Source organism: Gallinula chloropus (genome assembly GCF_964237585.1).
Source record: "Gallinula chloropus genome assembly, chromosome: 4".
Lineage (NCBI taxonomy): Eukaryota > Metazoa > Chordata > Aves > Gruiformes > Rallidae > Gallinula > Gallinula chloropus.
Genome location: NC_140088.1, coordinates 18,458,395 through 18,476,007, shown reverse-complemented (window position 1 = coordinate 18,476,007; position 17,613 = coordinate 18,458,395). Strand labels below are relative to the sequence as shown.

Sequence of the window (17,613 nt, the reverse complement as noted above, 5' to 3'; positions counted from 1 at the left end):
CTCACACATTTTCATACACTAACACGGCACATATATACACGCACAATATAAGGCAAAGAGTCAGGTTTCTTTTACAGTTTTGTGCTTACCTGTTCTTCAATACTCCACTGGTCACACATTCCTTGAATCTACTTCAGTCTGTAAAAATACACTCAGAAGCATGAATGCTCTATTTTATGACACATAAACCCTCCAAATAACAATAACTGAGGTTTTAAACAGCATAAGCCATAAAAATAGAGGATAATCGTAACATTAAATCTTTCAATATAAACAATCCCCTTAATATTTGAATGCAATTTTCTTTTATTATCTGCAAAATACAGGGTACTAACTTGGTTTTGAATTTCTGCCCTAAAAACTTATCTTTAGAAAAATATATTCTTATTGTCATCTCACCTCACAAAAATCTCAAGTATTTTCAGCTCAAACCACATACACAGACATATAGTGATTGTTCCATGTACAAGGCTGTCGTAACTTAGAGATAAGACCGTAAAATAGATTTAATATTTGAAACAGTAATACAAATAAAACTGAGCAACTCCAGCAAAATTTGTAAAAATTAACAAAATAATCAGTTTATTTAGCTTTCAGCCAAACCATTTTAGAAACTAAGCAAAACTTCATACAGAATGCACATTTTTCTCCTTTGCCAGATGAAAAAGGTTGTATTGCTTGGTCCAGTCAACATCATTGGGCTTCAACATACCAAAGCAACCACACTGAAAAAAGTCTGTGAGATTCTGGAAACATCCAAGACTGAAAAGGAGGGAAATATCCATTAATAAACCTAACAAAACAAGACTGCAAGCATCAAAAATACACATTAACCAAGAGACAGTACTTAAGATATAAGACTGTCAACAAAGCCAGCTCAGGGACACGAAATGTAGGAACAGTTCTCTATTGAGCATTACTCCTGTGTTGAACTTTAAACAACCTGTCATACTCTAATGAGTGACAGCAGATTAAGTTCAAGTCAAATAGTTAGAAGTTAGTACTCAGTAATATTTCATCTATTAATACGCACAAGGAAACAAGAGACTTCTGGTATAACTGGGAAACCTTCATGCTAATTTTTCTGTTGAGCTACATACTGCAAGAGAAAGGGTTCATATCCAAAAGCTTGTTCTGAACCTATGGAACAGACACTGCCATCCATGAAAAAATTAGAGGACAACACCCCCTCATCCTCAAAACCAGCATCTAGTGATTAGTTGGAACATCTTTTTCCAATGTACACAGCAGACAGTACCTCAGCAGCTCTTATGATGGCTATTTATTTCCTAGGGCAAAGGAAGTTCTCAGCAGGGAAAACAAAGTCCATTTCCACCTCTTAGCACACCTCCTCACAGGCATGACTAGCACATACACAGACTATCATTGTTTTGCATTTATCAGAGAATCCTAGAATGGTTTGGGTTGGAAGTGGCCTCAAAGCCCACCTAGTTCCACCCTCTGCCATGGGCAGGGACACCTTCCAAAGCCTCAGCCAACCTGGCCTTGAACACTGGTAAGAATCCAGGGGCAGCCACAGCTTCTCTGGGAAACCTGTGCCGGAGTCCTCATTGTGCTCATAGGGATTACTCTCCCTAATATCTAATCTAAATCCACCTTCTTTTAGCTTAAATTCATCACCCCCTGTCCTATCACTCCACACCCTTGTAACTAGTCCCTTTTCAGCTTTCCCAGTGTACTCCTTTAGGTACTGGAAGGTGGTGTAGTGTCTCCCTGAAGCCTTCTCTTCTCCAGTCTGAACGAGCCCAATTCTCCCAGCATGCATTCACAGGAGAGGGACAAGCTGATCATCTTTGTTTATGAAGCAGCGAAGCAAATCAATACTGAAAAGATACGGGCTTAAAACACACTATTCATTAATACTCACTTGTATGGAGTTCTCCTGAGTGAAACAGGATGCTGAGATGATTTTCGCTGCATCAGGAGGTTCATTCTTTCATGTGAGGTCAATCCTAAGAATGCAATCTTACACAAAGGAAAGTTTAAGTAATGGTTAAAGCACACACATCACAAAATTCTGATGATACCAAAAGATAATATGGAGAAGGGAAGGAGGGGAAGAGGTTGCCCATATTCAACAAATACATAACCACTGCCATAATTAATGGCTGTAAAGTATGTTTCTGAATGTCACTTGGACTAAAACAGAGCACAGCAAGCTGTAACACTAACACTTCCACCACTGAGATGTCTCTAAAGACTGTACTTTTACAGATGTCTGTAGAAGATTTGTAGCGGTTAGGCACTTATCTCCTCAGATTTTGGCTATATTCTACCACACAAATTGGTAGAAAAAGATCCCCTGAAAAAGACAAAGTAGCTAAGCAAAAAAGATGAATGTCAGAGACTTAATGATAACTTTGTCATTTTCTTGATTCCATCTCTTCTTTCACCAAGATTCACAATGAGATTTGTCTTCTGTATTTCTGCTTCCCTATTCCTTTCTCCATTTGCTTATTTTTTTTAATAGGCATAAATCTTAAAAACCTTTATAAATGGCTACAAGGTTGCTTGGCTGAATGACACATTAAACACCATGAAGAGGGCCATGACTGTACAAAACACAGTAATTAACTGTAGATATTCTACCGAGATCCTTTATTTTCTCCAGGATGGTACCTGAGTGTCTTGAACATTACAGAAATCAAGCAGCATGTATTTAAAATTGGGGATTTCTATTTTTTAACAAGTTGTAAACCAAATCATCAGCTCAGGATGCTTAACATATACTCAAATGACAAACCTTTCCTAAAAGCTGCTGAACGAGCTATTTCCTAGATGTTTTAAGACAGCTTTTCTCAATTTTGTTTGCATAACCAAGTGCTCTCTGAGAAAGAAGTGAACAAGAAATTTAACAGGGCTGTCATTAGGATAAAAGCCAGGTCTAGTTTTACTGTGGCAACAGGATTTAGTGCAGTCTAATGACGCTCTGCTGTGCTATGCCATATCATTTTTAATTCAGGGCTAATTGTGCTTTTGAGCTTTTGTACCATTTTGGGGGCAATAATATCAGTTCTATTAGTCAAATAAGTTTCTTGGCTCTAAATACAGCTTTTCACAGGTTTGGAATTTTTGATGAGTAGTAAAGCAAAAACTCAGTTATAGGAATGATTTGCAAACCTTGATCCAGCTTTTAACAGGAATGCTGAGTGCACAGCTACCCATGAAACTAAGGAACTGCCCTGAGATTTAAGAAAAGCACCTAGACGTGGCATTAAATGGTCAAGGAAAGCAAGCAAAAAGTTTCTATGGGGCAAATCCATGGAAAAGTTTCAATGAGTCTTTAAGATGAGAGCATGAACTGAAGAAAAATAGTACCTGATAAAGCTGAACCATCAGCCACAGCGAAGACCACACAGTATGAAAACAGGCTATAGCAAAGATGTAGGAAACCCACGGAGAACAGTATGTTATCTGTGTGAAGTATGTCCATGCTCCATCTCGGTAATAACTTGTTGCACAATGGTTTGACCAATCTGACAAGATGTATCATTAGTTAATTAGGTTTTTAGGCCACTTAAGAACTGAACAAAGATCATTTACATGGAATGAATATTACATAGCAATATGCTCTAGAAATACCATGCTTACTATATCATATTCCCACTTAAAAGCACCCACAAAGATATGTGACTGCTTCCTATTTTGCCTGCATAATATTTACTGTATGTGCTAAGAATCCACAGGAGGAGTATTTGAAGCACTGGCTACATACTTTTTGTATGATACTGGGGTAAGTCATCATTGTCAAGACTCCCAAAACTTTGTTTCACACTTACGTACAATTTTCTGACAAGAATTTATCATTTACCTTAAACACCATCATCCACAAAAGACAACCTGGTGCTGGTAATGCCAAGAAAGCAGTATTTTACCACTACTAAACAGACATAAATCGAAGTGTCCAACTTCTCTAAGTTTCTTAAGAGATACTTAAAGCCTATCACATTCGTATTCAACCTGTGGAAAAAAAATCCCAAGCAAACTAAAAGTAGATGAATAAAGTGGTGTGAAGCTTCTCCACATCAACAGACCAATAAATAGGTTTTCCTCCTATATTCTTTCACACACACAGAAAATGGAGACAGTAATATGCTTTTTCCATATGCAAGAACATCACTGAAAGCAAGTGATGTTCACACCCCGTGTCCTCCACCGCCAGAGCTGGTTCACTTCACTCTATGTTACATAGTGACTCATTTCAGTAATGTGAAGTAATTTAAAATAAAAATTAACTCACACTCTTTTTATTTAGAAGGTTACTGCTACACTAATTCATACTACATCATATGAACTCTCCTCCAATAAGAAATTCTTACATGTCCAGAGCAACAGTTTGGGTTTATGAGATAGACAGTTCTCTTCAGTGTTACCACTACATTAAAAACAAAAAGAATCTTTTCCAAGTGTTCAATTTAGATATTTCAAAATAATAAAAATCAATAAAGCCCTTGCAGTAATGTATTTAGACTTATTTTCTGTAATACTACAGGCTACCCAGACTAGAACCTGTAACCTGGCCTTCCTCCCCATGGCTTCCCTAATTCTTCTCTTTCAAATACCCTTTCTGATAGTGTATTTTCCAATGGACATCCCACTAGAGCTGCATCTCAGTTCTTACTCAACACAGACATAACCAGAGATTTGCCCAAAGACTCAGATATGACATATTTTAATTTAAATAGTTACAAGATAACACCACTGCTGAAATATGGTATCATTTGTGCAGGTACAATTACTTATACTTGATAGAAATGAAATGCTGAAAAATGAAGGCCATGCACACACATCCTTGAAAACTAAATTAAAGTAAGTTCATGGATACTTACACAGAAGGCTTCCATAAAGCAGACAGACACCACTCATAGTCAGGAAAGACAGGAACAACAGGTAGTAGCGATGATTCCCAATGCCTGAATTTGAGGCAAGGAAAAAAGGTCAACATTTTAAAAGTCAGCAGTATTTGCATTTCCCTTTAAGTTAACAGGAGTAAGTAGTTTTGATTCTTTTCACTATTACCTCTGCTATCCTTAAATGAATTTGACAAGACTGATCTTTCTCAACTTTCCCCTGTAAGCCATCCCAATTTATAAAATAGATTTAGTTCTGATAAAGTCAACCAGGATTTGTATCTTGTGCAGACCATGCCTTTGGCTGTTTCAGCATGATGAGAACCAATTACAAAACCAAAACTCTTCCCATGCATGGTAAAATTGTCTCAAGACTGAAAAATCTAAGCTATTTAACTTAATTGTTCGACCTTTGCGTGCTTCAGAATTGCAAACACACGCATAAAAACACAGACTTCTGTCAGAGAAACAATTACATAAAGATATGTAATTGTTTTTCTGTAAATTAAATCAATATTGCTCAAAGTTTTGAAACAGTGCATCAAAAGAATGCCTCATCACCTTGTAAACAGCAAACACTGTAAAAATATTTTCAAGTATTTAATATTACAAGAAAAGGTATTGGCAAAAGAAAATCCTAAAAATACATCACTACAGATGTAAAACTCTAGCCTCTCTACCTTGAGCATCACCAGTAATGAGACAGAAAAGAAGAAAGGGAGATTCTCAAAGAGCACTGGAATATAAAAAGCTCCCTACAGGGTTATCTCAGTGGTCCAGCTGCTCCATTTTACTGTCTCTAATAGCGACAACAGACTACGGTAGCTCAGGAGGACATCCGAGCTTGGATGCTTTCTAGAGCTCATTCTCCTCATCCACAGCTTCTGGATGAAAATGTCAGTGTGTGCATGCTTGTCTAGTTCTTTTAGTATCTGCTTCTGGACACATTGTCAAAAAATTTGTCTAATCTCTTGCTGAACCATCTGATACTGCCTGTGTCTATAAAGCCATACAGCAGCAAGCTGTAAAGTTTCACCGTCCACCGTGTACAGATGTTTTTTCTTTACCAACTTTAAATCCAATTGCTATTCTCACTGTGACTCCTCTAGTTCTACTAAGATGTGCTTGGTGAGTAAGTTTTGCATTCATTTTAGCCATCATCTTCATTGCCTCTTTTTTCTCTCCTTAAGTCTCGTATCGCCTGTTCCTTCTTCTCTCAAAAGAAAGAGTCCCAGTCTTCTCTGTTTCTCTCTCAGGGTGACCACTCCATCCCTTTAATCATTTTAGTTAGCTTTCTCTCTGCAATCTGATTCCCCCTCTGACAACTATTACTAACCTGTTCTGTATCAACTGTGTAGTCTCATATCAGGTGTGATCTCTTCCTAAGGAGATAAATGCTATTTCTTCAACTTTAATATGTGCTATCTTCAAATTTGATAAAACACTCTCACCTATGCACTGCCCAATCCACAGAGAGTGCTGATCGTATCTGGCCACGCATGAATCACAAGCAAGGCAATGCACAGATCTCAAAGGCTTCCGTACCTAATGCAGGATGAAGGAGAATTCAGGTCATAGCAAAAGCACTGATTTTCCTGAAAGTTTAGAGCATAATATTTTGCACAATTACTGTATAACAGACTTCACAACACAGAACATAGATGAGAACTATACATCTTAATTTTACAAAGAGATGGAAATAGTTATGAAGATTTGACTCCAGTGATCTCAAAGCATTGCTTTTATCACTGTAAAATACAGAAATTTAAGTAACACAGAACAAGCCACGTATGTAACACATGCACAACAAGCAATGGGGAGAAAGTTTTTAAAGCAGTACTGAGAAAAAAGCCAGGTTCAAAAAGAAAACAAAATACCAAAGCCTCACTTACAAGACACGATGTGCAAAATGTTCTGAAGTCCAAGCATCCTGCTTCTGCAAGAGCTATAATGTTCTGAAAGACAAAGCAGTTTGCATTTGCATTTGGATCACACTTTCAGGGTGGCCACTAGGCCTTTTGCAGTTCATATGCATTTGCATTTGACAGCCAGGCACTAACAGAGTAAAGTAATTGCTATTTAAAAAGATGCACCAGAAACACAAAAAGGCAGACTAATGCACCTACACTCAAGCAGGATTCGTCAGAAAAGAATCTCTATGTTGCCAAAATTAATAATGTGGATGAAATATTCTTTAAAAAAAAGTAATGTTTAATTGAGATAAAAGGTACCTCTCTCCTGTGGTCAGCCAGACAAGGAGAGCTGCTCTAGTGTTCCAATATGAGTACTAGATGGGCAATGTTTACTAGTTCTGTGTAACAAAATCACAGTCTACTCTCCCTGGCAACCTGAAGATATGCAGCCTCACAGAGAGCAGTGAGATCACAAACAAAATGCTCTCCTTAATCCACAGGGTGGGAGACCAAATATTAAGTTCTCTTCTGACTGGTTTGCCATGACTTCTTTTCGCCATTGTAAAACAGCTAGAAATAGCATGTCATTTCCATGATGCTTGAGCACAATACAAACCAAACCATTTTACACATCTTCAAAGCATCTGACAATCTAAGCAATTTCTAGTCTTTGGTATATCCTACCAGCACAAGAACTGTAGCAAAGTACTGTGAATCTCTCTAACGTTATGCAACTAGAGTGGAAACCTTACAAAAATCTCTATTAAAAGAAGTTGTATGCAAATTTATGTCACACAACATCAGTGGGTCTGTACTATGCTTGGCCAAAGCTTACATTTCATTGAGAAGATGGAGGCAGGATGAAGAAGACAAGGAAACAAGCCATTGGAAGAAAAAAATACCTATGATCCATGTTGCTGAATGCCAGAGCTAAAGACTCTCAAAAGAATGAAGAGTATTTCATCGCTTTCAAGTTTAACATCGCTGCACGTGATGACAAACAGATCAACCAGAAGTTTATATGTATTGCCCCAGGTTAGCCCCCCATTTGCTTTTTTTTCCTTTTTTTTTTTTTTTTACAAAATCACCTACCTCTTTTCTTTCTTCTTCTGAAATCTTAATACATCCAGGATCAGTTCTCCACGTTTTATAGAAATAATAAAGAAGCCCCACCACACTGAACATGACAGTGATTTTAAGAATTGTACTGTTTACATGTAGAATTCAGGTTAAGGAACATATTCTTAGAGCACTACATAAATATACTTATTTGCTGTAAGTTCTGTAGCAGAAAAAAGCCACTATTATGCGTGAGGGAGGACAATCAATCATCAGGGACATCTATTACACTATGGACTAAAAACCCCATCTAAGTCAGGTGAAAGGGGGAGAAACACAAGTCAAGATTAACTGTCTCCATACAAGAGAGGAACAAGGAGTGGGACTAGTTTCCTACCAATTAGATTCAAGTGATGAAGGTGACAGCTCAGGTTCCTAAAGAACAGTGAGAGCTCAGGTTTCTAAAGAACAGTCTGTGATGCCATCAAGGAGCAGAAGGCCAAGCTTGGATTCCACCTCCAGGCACTATGTGAACTGCGCCATGAATAATGGTTAAAAAAAAAAACCAAAATCAAGCACTGCAACCTCAAGGCTGTTTTTTAAAGTGTAAAATTGCTGCAAAACAGTTCTAATTACAATCAAGATAATAAATTAAGAAATATTGGCGCTATTACCAGTCCTACAGCTGTTACAGTGCAATTGCAGGGTGCCCTTACTTAAGTCAGGCTGTTTCCTGTGGATATTGCCCATCAATTTGCATTTCTTTGTTTTTTTTGAGCTGCGAGTAGTCCTTAATTAGAATAGCTGGGGTTTCCTTCACACATGAATACAAGAAACTAAAATACTCAACACTCAGCTCTGTGACCAGTTCTAGAAGGAAAAGATATTAATGCAGAAGAAATTTAGATAGCAGAATGGAAAACTACTTGCCTGGCTCGACAAGCTATGTTTAGACCTTCAAGAATATTGCTATGCTCACTATCTTCAGCAAAGTGTCTGACATACCCCTACCACTGCAACTTCTTTCTTTCAATTTAGATGACACCAAAAAAACCTTAAAATATCACAGCACAACACTGAGTAACATGATCTTCATTCAGACAAGCACATGCGTGTATCCCCAGCGGGAATATACTTCATCAGTTCACCAAAGTTAATCCTGATAATTCTATTAGGGAGATCTTAGCTGGGAACAGTACAGAAGAAAATGCCACTTAAAGGATGAAGTAATGAACAACTAATTAAAATCGTGTAGCAATGTATTATGGCTGGTTTACAACAAAATTATTTACAGTTTTAAGTAGCTCCCTAAAGGCCTTTTCACAAAACTTAATCAATAAATAAATAGATGCCCCCTCTCTAGGAAAAGATCGGGGCACTCAAAAGAGTGTGAACTACTAAAGCATTTTTGTAATCATCAGTGCAAAGCCCCTTCAAAACGAGAAGTAAAAATTAATCCACCGTCCACTAAGGATGTGGTGCAACCTGCGAGAAAAGTCGGGAGACTGGAAGATCTATTTTGAAGGGATATGAAGAGATTTGTTGTTTTTCTTTGGGGGGGACAGGGAGGGTGCTGTTTTTAAAAACAGCAGCACAAATAGCACTAACTGTCAAATCCTTGTACATTTTGAAAGAGGAGATGCCTTGAATATTATTAATGCATGTGTTGTATCTGGTTATACTACATGACAAAATACATTACTCTGTGAGTCTCAAGGAGGAAGACTAAAAGGTCCCATGGAGATGTTAAATGGAGACAATTAGGCTTATATTTTGATATTTCAGTAACATAACAAATAGTTCAGAATTGTACATGAGTATCTGCAAAAGGTAAAAGGTGGTACAGATTTTTGGTCTGTGTATTACTTAGATTCAGTTATTTCACCCCCGTGCAGTGGAAGTAAACCAATCTTACCAGACATGAGCAGTCACATGGAATTACCTGGGATGGCTCATTACTATTTGCATGACCAGGTTTAGATTTATTAGGAACTGTAAGGAGACTTCTGTTGCATTTCTTGTGTATAAAGGATATCAGGCAGGAACCAGAAAAACCAGGTCACGGACATCCAACAAATTGAGCTTAGCAGAAATGCTGTGGGAAGATACCTTAGATTCTTGAGCCCCACAAATTGCCTAAAAGAATATTACAAGAAAAAAAAAAGTGGTATTTTAAAAAATATATATATATTTTAAATGTAGCTCCACGGAGTATAAATGATCTGTTTTGTTATTTTAAAAGCTTCACACTCACGGTATACCTAAAGTCTCTCAAAGCAATCAAGAACTGTCACTCTAAAGCATTCTTTAGCCAGACACGTATGCGGTTGACAATGCAAAAATAAAACTGAAGAGTGCTCTGCTCCAGCCTACTACCATAGGTCAGAAGCACTGTAGCTAACACTGGGTGAGAAGTGAGATCTCTGTCTACTTGCACACTGATAGCACTGCCATTTCAAGGAATGCTGGCTGTTGAAGAAAGCAGAAAACCTGGGAAACAGCTTAGTATAACACTGGGAGGTCTGGGGAGCAGAGGGGGAGAGAGTGGTTCATTGAAACTCATTTGGTGTCACAAGTACAGGAGGAAGAGCAAAGATAAAGCACACTCAGCATTGTGCATAGATACCTCACTGTCTACCAGGTGCAGACTTTCAAATAACACTCTCTTAATCATTAAAATTTACAGGCTGTTTTAACTCTTTAGTGCTTTTTCAAATCTTTCAGCAATGAGAAACTGTTATTATGCACACCTGACGAGATTCAATTTCTATGGTCATCCTTCACACACTCCTCAACCATTTCTCAGGAGTTACTTTTTGTGCTAAGCAAAACTAAACTCTGAAAATAATACTGCATTAGATACCTTTTATGACATCCACAACAAATAAATGCACATATCAGAGAGAAAATGCCACAAACCTCACACACAGAGCCATCCCAAATAGCAGGGTGAGAAGCAGACCTCCTTTCAAAAGCCAAGAATCAGAACTTAAGTCCATTACATATCCCACGGCCCACATCATTGTCAAGGAAGATGCCAACAGCAGGAAGAGCTATTGAAACGATTATTGTTAAAATATGACAAAGTATTCAGTTAACATAATAACACATGCTGAAAGACTCAGGGTAAGTCAGTCAAGGTGACACGTTAAGACATTGAAGGGAGAGACAGACACTGACACACACACCCCCAAACCACTGCCATGTGCTTTTAAAGAATTTTATTTTTGTGCAGCCAATTTCAGAAACCTTAGATGATTCTTGTTAGAAAAGAATTTGTGTACTATTCTAAACACAGAATGCTATAGCATTAATCCCATTAGTTAATACTCATGAAATTACCTCATATTTCTCTACTATTTTCAGTAACCTGTTATTTCTTCTGTTTCTCATTTTTTCTTCCTCTTTTACCATGTAAATCATGAAGCGATTAGAACTTTGATAGGCAAGGTCAAGCGGTGTCTCTCCCTTTAACAACAGAAATGATTATTTCTTTATGCATTTAACACATGAATGCTTTGCCTTTTAACAGAAGGAAGAAATAAATATAGCTAAAACGAGTAACTTGGCAGGTACTTCATCTTCACTCCCCTACCCCCCCCTTTTTTTTTTTAAGGCAAGGGTAATCTAAATACAGAGTTTTAAACACGCTTCAATAAGTGCTTTTTAGTTCTACAAACTAACAACACTTGCAACCAGATTGCATTCAAGTTACCTGTTGGACTACCTCCAATAACCTGAAACACTAAACTGCCTGCTACACTATCACATGCTTACTGAAAGGGAAGGTTTCTTATTTATGTTAATTTTTAAAACCCAACAGCAATATCCTGAGTCATACATACAAATAAAAAGAAGAGGCAAATGGAAAAGCTGCACAACTTAACCCTGAATAACTACTCTACAAATATAGCTATAGTCATAGGAACTGAGAGTTTCAACACTTACACTGTTCATGATCAGTTTTTACAATTATTAGGACAAAGACTTTTGTGTCTGACTAGCCTTTTTGAAGGTACAGACACTGTCAATCACTGGTTTTCACAGGATGACATACATATAAACTGGACACCAAGAGACTTCTTTTTTTAAAGTCTAGCTAGAGTCATTACTCCTCATGACAACGCTTTGAAGTAGAAAGCAGGCAACTCAAAAAAACCCATAAAAATCTGCAGTGGGTGTGATTACGTTCATAGTGACTGACGGTTTGGCTGTTCATGAAAGGAACGTTACAAAGAACCTCTGCATCCATACTTTGTGCCACACCACAAGAAAGGTGCCAGCTCCTTATGGGAAACACTATGAATGCCAGCTCCTAGCCGAGTCCCGTTCCGAAGGGGAGTGGACTCAGATTTTTCTTTACACTTATTTTACACACTCAGGACACATGGAATGAAGTACCACAAAAGAAATTGTACCTTGATATTTTTTATGTCCAGGCTAGCACCAGCTTCCAGCAACAGATCCACTGCACTAGTATTGCCCGATGTTATTGCCCAATGCAGTGCAGTGTTCTTTTGAACACTGTCTACAGCATTCAGAGAGGGGTTAAACTTTAAGAGAAACCTCGTGGGTTCTGGCCTAGATGAAAATAAAGTATAGGAGTTAAATAGAACATAATCTATACTGGAGATTAAATTTTTAACACCTTATAAAAACTACTATTCCTGTCTGTGAAATAAGAGCAGATATACAATGCCTTATCTGAGAACAAGCTCATGAAGAATAGAGCTAAGGTTATAATTGAGGACCTGCCCTGAAAGTTTTTCTGCAGCCTATGTTCTCTTACCATTTTGACAAATATGAGGCATATACACAGATTACATCTTCCTACAATCCATTTTACTGTGCCCACCTCCATTTATTTTTGTTTCTAGAAAAGCACAGTAACACTGCAGCCGGTTTGGCCACAGACCTAACCACCTTTCAGAAGCTCTTTTTACTGTCTTTGCCATATCCAGCTAGCTCCTTCAAAACTCCTGATTGCTGAAGTACTGAGTATTTCAGTACATGTAACAAAGTTTTTGTAAGAAAAAATCCAATTATCCCACTCTTTCTTAGGCACAATAAAATAGGTTAAGTTATTCACTACTTACCCAATCACTTTTTGTGCTGATAACATTAATGGTGTCTGTCCATTGAAGTCTGTTGTGTCAACATTCTAAGAAGAAAATAACAAGGAAGGAATTACCCATGATTTCAGGAAAGAGACTGATTCAGAGGTATATAGCAGGGTTAGCTTCACTGCGGTGGTGCAAAGAAACCAAATTATACCAGGCAAGCTGCAAGCACTCATGATAACCATTTTTTCACCCCTTCTACAAGTCTTGCATGTCACCCTTTTCAGAACCTGCATTACCTAACCATCTTCCCTTTTCTTCACAACAAAAGTTTCCTTCCCCAGCCCCAGATTTACTTTAAAAAAAAAAAAATGTTTAAAACACTTGGATTTTTAGTCAGCAATAGGTAGGCTAAAAACTTTAAGGTTGTGATATGTGCTATGTACTATCTACACCTAAATTCCAGAAGTCAGTTACTCTACTACAGACAGCTCTACAAGACAGAAAATGAACTTACCAAATCTTTAAATCTTAATACACAGTGATTCAAATAAACAGTCTAAATCACATAAGAACTCTCATCTGTATTAGCAAACAAGTTACACTTGTCATTGATTGCACTTATTTCAGATGTTGAAGCTAAGCAGACATCAACCATGGTGCATGCAATATAAAATATAGAATTTCTAATGAAAGATTAAGACCCAGTCAGATCATATATTCTGCACTCTTTAAATGATGGACAATTGCACAGATTATTAGTTACAAATTTGTAATCAACAAGCAAATACATGATGATGTATAAACTTCATATACTGCTTTTTTTGCTATCAGCTTGAAAATCCAGCTGTTATTTATATAGCACCATAAATCTGCACAGCCTTAGTAACTCTCCTTAAACACCCCAAACTGTGTGTGTGGGGATAACAAGAATGGGCAGAGTCTTTGTATTTTCATATGTAAATATAACTACATAAATAGCTAAGTTTCTCAAAATTTATTGCACAGGAAACAGTTGTCAAACACCTGTTTACCACCTAGAAAACAAACCAGTTAGTTTTGAAATATATCCTACACACAGGCAGCTACTCAGAAACCAATACTTGGTGTATCAAAAACATACCTGGCCTTTTGACAGGAGGTAAGCTACGATGGGCATGTGTTGAAACAGCACTGCTAAGTGAATGCTACTGAATCCTTCCCCATCAATAAGACTGGGATCTGCTCCACATTTCAACAATAACATAACCATAGGTAGGTGTCCTTGTCTGTAATGATATAGGAAATCAAACCATAGAGATGATAACAAATCCAGACATGTAAATGTTGCTTTTTCACAGATGCTCCCTCCTCCCAAAAAACCCCAAAACAAAACAAATCCTTCCAGACTTTTATGTTTTTATTCAGGAAATTACTTTTTTTAATTAAAAGTTTATATAAAATTATATTATATATTTATCTTAATAAATTAGGCTAAAGCAAACTTAATTTAGAATACAACAGTTATTCTACTGTACTTTCTCTCATGAGCAGTCTTCTTGAGAAGAAGCATCCCACTTTGTTTGTCAGAAGACTAGAGATATAGGCTGTAAGAAAGGACTGTTCTTCCAGTGTGTGAGTTTGCACTTGGATAACTTATCCCAGAATAATTATTTACAATTGTATTTTTTGCAGACAAGCAGTGCTTTGGTCTGTTGATTGTTTTGCTCAAGTTCGGTCCTAGAAGCCAAAGTTCTATGATTTTAAACCATATTGGGTTGAACAGATGCAGCCTAGAACAGATGTAGATGAAGAAAGAGCGGATCAAGAGAGACATTAAATGTACACCAGCACCAACAGCCACTGCTGCCCAGGAAGAGACGCTGTGTGTTTGTGGCAGCAGCTATAAGGAGCCCAAGACAAAAAGCTAATGCCACTGAGGGAAGGCAGCCAAAGATCTCTAATGTGCCCCTGAACAACCTGTCTGACACTGGTCCTATTGCTACACGCTTGAGCTTTGAAGTGCACAAGTGGTAGCACGGAGTCTTGAGACAGCACACCAAGGGAATCCAGTGCAGAAGCTAGAATACTGACCGCCTTTAGCTAGATGGGCTGAAGTCTGAGGGGAACTGAGATCCCAGTTTTTTTCAACTTAAGCCACGCTCTAACAAGCATCAACAGTGCCCTTGCACAGCCAAGTCTTCTTGGCCCAGTGGAAAAAAATCCGAACAGTACTGCCTCATCCACAGGAAAACTTTTGAAACCTGAGTCCAAGTGACTAAACCACCGATACGCAGGTCACACAACCTTGGGGCCTGCACAACTGCCAGGACTCAGAGAGCAGATTTCAGCAAAGTGATGGACATGCAGTGAAATTATTTTACCTCAAAACAATCACATTACAGAATTTAAATTCAAATGACCACTGCAGTGTTAATACTAGCAGTTCGTAGTTGCAAGCAGCATACCTAATGGCCCAGTGAAGGGGAGTTGAATTCAAATCTCCACCTAGCTGATCCACTATTGCACCTTTGGAAATATAGTACCTGTATAACAGCAACACAATACAATTAAGAATAGACATAGTAAAATGTTAAAACATTATACAAAGGATAAGACAGCTCTAGTAGTAGATAGCTCATACTAATAATAATAAAAAAAATCACTAAAGAAGCAAATGGATAAGAGTATTTCTGCAGAAAAGGGATGCTGTTTTGAGAAAACTTTTAAGGAACAATATAATAACTGGCAATGCACCTATAAAAACAGCTTTAATCTTTGTTAAACAAAACCCCAGGAAAATCTAATGATTTCATGTACTACATGATTTAATATATAAAGAAACCACAGTAACATTGCATTTCAGTGACACTTTCACAAAGATAATTGGGTTAAAATTTGAATGTTATGCTTTTCTTCTCAAGCAGCATGTTCCTTTGTTTTGAAGTACAAAAGCAACAAAGTGATTATAAATAACAGTGGCAAAACACTGGTGTTACTTTCACAAGGAGTCTAGAGCTTACTTAACCAGCTCCTGTCTGTTGTTAATTGCCGCCCAGTGAAGAAGAGTCACGTTTTCTTTGTCTGGTTGTCGAACATCATATCCTGCTTCCACCAGTTCTTTGCATCGCTCTATTATTCCATACCTTGAATGAAGGGGGGGTGGGGAAAAGAAGAGAGTATATCAATTTATTTCCCATTCATTTGTTACGTATCCTTGTTTAGTGACAGCCACATAATGATGGAGAAAATCTCAGTAAGCATCAGCCAGCAGTTCCTACTTGAGCAAATTCCACATTGCATTCACTGGAAGTCTTGCAAAAATAGTCAGGCTGAGCCTTGATGAGTAGAATTTCCTTCCTAACAAAGCAAACCTCTCTGAAATACTATTGTTTATGATGACAGTTACAATAGTACCTTCACATGATATTCGCTATGGAGAGAAAAACGGAACTCTGAAGTTTTTCTTTGTAAAAATATCCAACCCGGCCCACCTTTGAGGACATTCCCATCTATTTCAACATCTTGCACACACACAAGATGTACTTACTGCGTAGCCTTGACAATATCACAGGTGCCGGGGTCTTCAACAATCGGGTATGGCCCTGGCAGCATGGGCTGATCTTTCTCCCCATGGGCATGACGCCAGTTGTACATATGAGGTCGATGAGGCCCATGGCAATGGTTTTTACACTGTTGGTTAATGAAATACCTTTCAATAAAGATTATTTAGGCACTGCACACCACACCTTCCTCTCTACCAGAAGCACATGCTGTTACTTGTCAACTTGCGTTAATACAAATAAGGAAATGAATTTAGAGCGCGGTTTAAACCACATGACAAGAGACTAATCCTTTTACGCGGCACAGGGACACTGGGGGACAGAAGAGGCACAGTTAAGGTCCATCAGGCCAAGTTACAAAGGTGCAAAACACCCTGCCGAGCTGGCTCCTGACACAACACACTTCCCTGAGCAACGCTGCCACACTAGAAGTGTCAGCCTGCGTCCCTGAGCAGGTCTGGAAACGAAAGGGCACCCGGGAGCCGCGACACCCAGCGCAGGCACACGCCGGACAGGACACAGGCCTCCCTTCCCGGTCAGTCGCAGCCGCCAACGGGCACCGGGCCTTCCTCGGCTGCGGGGACCAGGGAGACCCCTGCCCCGCCGCGGCCGCCTGCTTCAGCCGGGCGCGGAGCTCACGCTGAGGCAGCCGGAGAGGAGCCGGCCGCCGGCGAGGCGTATGCACCCGGCCCGGCAAACCCCCCACCCCACCCGGCTCGAACCGCTTTCCCCGCCGCCGCCAGCCTGATCCAGAAGCCCCAAGCCGCTGGCAGAAGGCCCCTCACGGGGCCCCGGGGCCTCCCGCACCGGCCCCCAACGGCCGGGATCCCAGCACCCCCCGGCGGCCGGGCGGACCGACGGAAAAGCCGCTGGGTCCCTCGCCAGCCCTCCCTCGCCAGCAGCTTCCCCTGGGCCGGGCCGGGCCGGGCCCCTCCTCACCGCCGGGCCGCTGCTGCCACCGGCCATTCTGTCGACCCGAAGCCCGGCGCCCGCCGCAGCTTCCTGCTCCCCCTTCCTGGTTACCGGGGAGCGGCTGCGACCGCGGGGCGGAGCCGGGCAGCCGCGGTTATCGGGGGCGCCACCGGGCTTTTCCGAGCCTCGGCAAACCGTCCCCAACCTTGCCTAGCCGCTGCAGAGCGGCCGCTGGCTGTCTTGTCTCAGCTTCCCC

At 39.5% G+C, this 17,613-nt stretch overlaps 1 protein-coding gene across 1 annotated transcript; it reads right to left on the bottom strand.

The window, feature by feature from the left end:
• Window positions 1–329: 329 nt before the first annotated feature.
• Window positions 330–17,411, bottom strand: ZDHHC13 (zDHHC palmitoyltransferase 13; the record flags this gene model as incomplete). The annotated part of the gene is made up of 17 exons (XM_084263089.1): window positions 330–762; window positions 1,889–1,986; window positions 3,340–3,497; window positions 4,851–4,934; window positions 6,323–6,416; window positions 6,764–6,826; window positions 7,877–7,991; window positions 9,848–9,979; window positions 10,763–10,896; window positions 11,186–11,311; window positions 12,262–12,424; window positions 12,940–13,004; window positions 14,027–14,171; window positions 15,351–15,428; window positions 15,906–16,028; window positions 16,433–16,575; window positions 17,385–17,411. The coding sequence occupies 17 exons, from the start codon at window positions 17,409–17,411 to the stop codon at window positions 627–629; spliced, it is 1,884 nt and encodes a 627-aa protein (XP_084119215.1). The 3' UTR covers window positions 330–626.
• Window positions 17,412–17,613: the final 202 nt, after the last annotated feature.